This window comes from Priapulus caudatus, unplaced genomic scaffold (assembly GCF_000485595.1).
Source record: "Priapulus caudatus unplaced genomic scaffold, Priapulus_caudatus-5.0.1 Scaffold291, whole genome shotgun sequence".
NCBI lineage: Eukaryota > Metazoa > Priapulida > Priapulimorpha > Priapulimorphida > Priapulidae > Priapulus > Priapulus caudatus.
Window position 1 is genome coordinate 299,426 of NW_014577352.1, and position 4,706 is coordinate 304,131.

A 4,706-nucleotide genomic window follows, 5' to 3' on the forward strand; every position below is an offset into this window, starting at 1 on the left:
GTAAAAAATTGTCATATTCTATATAAAATTTTATGTCACAATATAACTCTTTGGCCCCATCTAGTGTAAAAAATAGTCATATTTTATATAAAATTTTATGTCACAATATAACTCTTTGGCCCCATCTAGTGTAAAAAATAGTCATATTTTATATGAAATTTTATGTCACAATATGACTCTTTGGCGCCATCTAGTGTAAAAAATAGCTATACTAGTACTGACTGTGTTGTACACTCATCATAGTACTACAAACACACACTTTCACATTTCCACTTTGCACAAAATCTTTCTCAAATCACAAGCACATGTGTTTGTATCTAACATATATGTTTATGATTGTATGTGTTTGTATCAAACATTACTAATCGTAAATATTCTGATTTACGGCCAAATGGTATTTTGTTAGCGCTTATTGCGCCCTCTAATGTATTACTATATATACCTTGCGTAATGCTCTGCTTGCGTTAACAATAAATACTTTATTCACAGATATTAACCAGTTAGTGACGTTTCTAGAACGCTTACAATTACAAACGATCTGAACACCAATTGAAAGAAAACAAATCGAAATAGGAATTTTGATAATCAGAGCTATTTAGACTAGAATATAGAAAGGCAATCATGTTTTCTTACAGAGTAGATATTTACTTTGGTACATATATAAATTTGATTGTTTACTTTGTTGAAGCCATTCTAATGAAGTTGAATTGTTATACCAATAACTAGCACTTTCACATTTCGATTTGCACCACTGGATGGTGCCAACCCTGCTTCACACTTCAAAATCAAACGTAAAATTTGACAAAAACAAATGCAAAACACAATTCGTAACGTAACACGTTGTATTATTAAGCATTTTTCTTTCTACAGAAAAACGTTACGGTAGTCACTAACCCGACCGTTGGTCTGTTTCCTTGTACGTACGCTCGCAAAATTTGCAATACAGAGTTGGTGCACCAATGGTCTATTAATTTTACATTACAAAAAATGGCAGCCATTGTTCTAATATTCCGGTTACTTTTTCTCCCCGAGTCGGTAGCCTCCCCCACATTCACTGTCCACCGACAAATTCATTACAGGTAACAAGATTAACCAAAAAAAAACGTTGGCTCAACATTACACCGAGTTTAGGCAGTGGCGCGCCGCAACCCCCCACGCCCCCTACAGGACCACCGGCCGATCTATCCAAACAATTCATTAACGACGGACGCTCACTCGCTTAGAAAGCGAAGAGCAGTAGGAAGGCCATCATGAGACAGAAGAGCCCCATGGCTTCAGAGAGCGCAAAGCCGAGGATGGCGTAGCTGAACAGCTGCTGCTTCAGACTCGGATTTCTCGCATAGCCGATGATGAGGCTTCCAAACACCGTACCGATACCGGCTCCTGCAACAACAACCAGCGGGTTAGACAACAAGGCCAGATCTGCTGGCTACAACCAGTACAAGGGTCAGTTTACAGGGTTTGATATTGAAGTATTTATTTTGAACATAATTTCGACAATAAAGGATTTAAAAGGGCATCTGATTCTGTGTAGTTTCTATTTTGAAATTGGTCGATACCTTGCGATAGCCCGAGATTCGCAAGAAATGGCAGCGGTAATCAAAACTCGAATTGTGCATGTTGTGGTGAACATAGCCAAGTACGAAGGTTTCAACACATGTTGGCGTTACTCTAGACAGTTGCAGCTACTCAAGCAATAACCGCTAATGTAGTATAAAAGTGGGAAAACACGAGACCGGTTGGAAATTATGTTCGAAATAAATCCTTTAAGTTTTCGAGTTATTCCCCCCCCCCACCCCATGCGCAACCTTCGTGGCGTAACAGCGCGAGCCGTTGCACCTCCCTCCCATCCGCACCTGACCCAGCGACTCCGACTGTGGCTGCTCCTGCACCGATGAACTTGGCTGCAGAGTCAATGTCGCGCTGCACAGCGCTGGTCTGGAATCCGCGTGCCTGCGGAAGTCAAGCGGACGCAGCGCAAATTAGTACGACTCATAATCCGTGCGCTGCACCGTCCCCCGATCGTAAGACGTCCGCGAATCACCCATCTACTTAGACTGGCTACATTTGGAAGCAGCTGAAGCTAATCATTGCTGCGGAGGCTGCAAATAGTGGTTTTCTACTCGAAGTGATTCAGAAGAAGCTGCAGCTAATCCTTGCTGTGATAGCAGCAATAACAAGATTCAGTGAGAAAGTCAAGAATTAGACGTGCAGGCATTGTCTAGTTTGACCGACCTATCAACTATATACGATGGGGACATGGTTATGTTACTCAGATCGATATTTCACTCAATTCAAAACATTTTAACCCCATTCATAAAACACCTATAATTTTGCATTTCGATGTGACTTTTGATAGTCACAACAATGTAATTGTTCACAGATGGTGACCTGATATCACCACACAGGCTGAATCAAGCAGGCCCTGGAAGGCTTGCTTTGCGCCTCTAAAATCTCGCGAGAAAAACTACAAATTACACTTGAAAACGTCTGTAGGAACTGAGGAAAGGGTATCAAGATCAAAAGAAGCGTGGCTGTTACATAATGCAGTAGTAGGCTGCTCATAGGAAATTCCACATACTCACCTGGCTCAGAAGAGGCGACAAGGCCATTGAGTTGCTAAGTGGAATATTGAAACCCGATAGCCCATTGTAAGTGGTTAGACTTTGTCCATTCTGAAAAACACATAAAAAAATATTGCGAAATACGGACCAATGTGAAATGAGTGTATAGTATACATGACTTTTGCAACTGATCAAAATTAACTAAGTTCTCTAATGGTCACTGCACTTGTCAATTCAAACAGATAGGCAAGCATGCATTACTTCACCACTACGTGTTTGCTATTAAAAAGGATTCAAGCAATGCTGTGAAGATGCAGGCATCAAATAATACATGACGACGTGACACTATAAAACACACACTAGGATACGAAGCCACAAAACGATACTCCAATCGCAACGAATTACTACCCATTTAACTATTTATAGCCTGGATGCATGCCAAGGTACATTGCTGTATGGTGCGGGACACACACACGCTGCAGAATTATAAACAGATGGTGCTACTGTAATTACCCCTGCGCAGAATGAAGGTGAACTTACTTCAGTGTTGCTCGACGCAAGTGCTTGACTCAGGGGACGTGTTGCTGATAACCGGGAGATGGATCCCTGCAATCAATAACATAAGGAATAAATTAAATAGATTTACAAGAAATTCCCACATGCACTGTATCTACATATATATAAACACTTTTGACTGCACGAAAAATTAAATTGCAGTGTCAGTTATGAAAAAGCTACTTACAGGAGTCAAAATTAGATTTTTATTATGGTATCCATTCGGGATACCAGGTATTGAAATCTGGTCTCCCCCCAAAGATCTCGTATCCCATTTTTTGGATAGTAATTTCAACAATGTTGGTATCCAAAATCTTGAAATATATGCAATAATAGTGTAACTTCCACCGCGTTCCGGATTCACACCAACTGCCGGTTGGTACACGGGATCACTTTCCATGGCGTGTGGGCTTTGCCCGCTTACAATAGCATTTGAAAATTATTAATATGTAATGTAATTATTATATAAAAACATTGAAAACAGATTCACAGATATGCACAGACAAGTACACTGCAGACACTGTATTGTCTAGACGCATAAATATGCTCAACAACCACTACCCCGATTTTGGTGATTTTTTTTTTACTATCCCGGCGGGATACTAAGTATTGAAATCTGGTATCCAACACAAAAATCTACTATCCCGCGGATATCGGGATACCGCTAATTTCGACCCCTGACTTAACACGTTCCCCGCGGATCGACGAGTCATCTCGTGGGAACAATCAAAACGCATCAGCGTTTCAATAAAATTTAATGCTAAATAAATACGAAATCTATTTACTACCAAAGTCTTAATAAGCATTTGGACGGCATTTGCAGGAAATTGTCGGCACCAATAGGTGAAAGAGAGTATAGAAGACTTTGGTAGTAAATAGATTTCGTATTTATTTAGCATTATATTTTATTGAAACGCTCCAAGTGCCTGTGTGCAGGGCGGCAGGTGCATTGTTAACACCGGCAGCGTTGAACGTGTTAAAAAACCTTCGATCCTGCAAGGATGTGCAACGTACCAGAGTCCTAGAAGCAGGTGTCATCAATCGTGCGCAATACATGTTGTCTGTTGCAATCAAAGCTACCAACTCACGCAAGGTTTCTATAAGGAAATCAAATTTTGTATGAGCTACTTCTAGCACATAACTGATAATTTCAATGGCAATAAATCAATTCATTCAGCTGAAGTCAAACGTTGATTGCATGTTGAAACCCCAGTTTTTTAGAACTGTTGTTGCTGACATTGCATACTAATGTCAAGCGTTTTAAACGGAAAACAAGCCAAGAGTGTGAATGGTACAAATGTAGTTTTCTATTTTCCTACATTTACATGTATTATTATAGCCTAGTTATGAACTACAAGTTATAACTGTGACTTCGCCCATTTTATGACTTATCAACTTATGACTCATGACTTGGAGCGCCTTCGTGGCCCAGTGGTTAGGCCACGTATACTGTCCACTGAAGGCTGCGAGTTCAAACCCCGGCCCGGGGCAGTGAATTTTCTCAAGGTGTAAAAACCTGGCTCTCAACATTGGAGACTGTGAATCTCCCGTGGCTCGGCGGTCCCGTCTCCAGTAATACTAAGGCCA

At 40.7% G+C, this 4,706-nt stretch overlaps 1 protein-coding gene across 1 annotated transcript in view; it reads right to left on the reverse strand.

Annotated features, from left to right (window-relative positions):
• Nucleotides 1-824: 824 nt before the first annotated feature.
• Nucleotides 825-4,706, reverse strand: part of LOC106808641 (ATP synthase lipid-binding protein, mitochondrial-like) — a 5,109-nt gene continuing 1,227 nt past the window's right edge. Inside the window, exons 2-6 of the mRNA XM_014811446.1 lie at nt 4,134-4,216; nt 3,105-3,170; nt 2,586-2,675; nt 1,857-1,953; nt 825-1,383 (exon numbers count right to left, since the gene is read on the reverse strand). Of these exons, the coding sequence (XP_014666932.1) occupies nt 1,220-1,383; nt 1,857-1,953; nt 2,586-2,675; nt 3,105-3,170; nt 4,134-4,175 (459 nt within the window). The 5' untranslated portion in view covers nt 4,176-4,216 and the 3' untranslated portion in view covers nt 825-1,219. The remainder of the gene's footprint in view (nt 1,384-1,856; nt 1,954-2,585; nt 2,676-3,104; nt 3,171-4,133; nt 4,217-4,706) is intronic.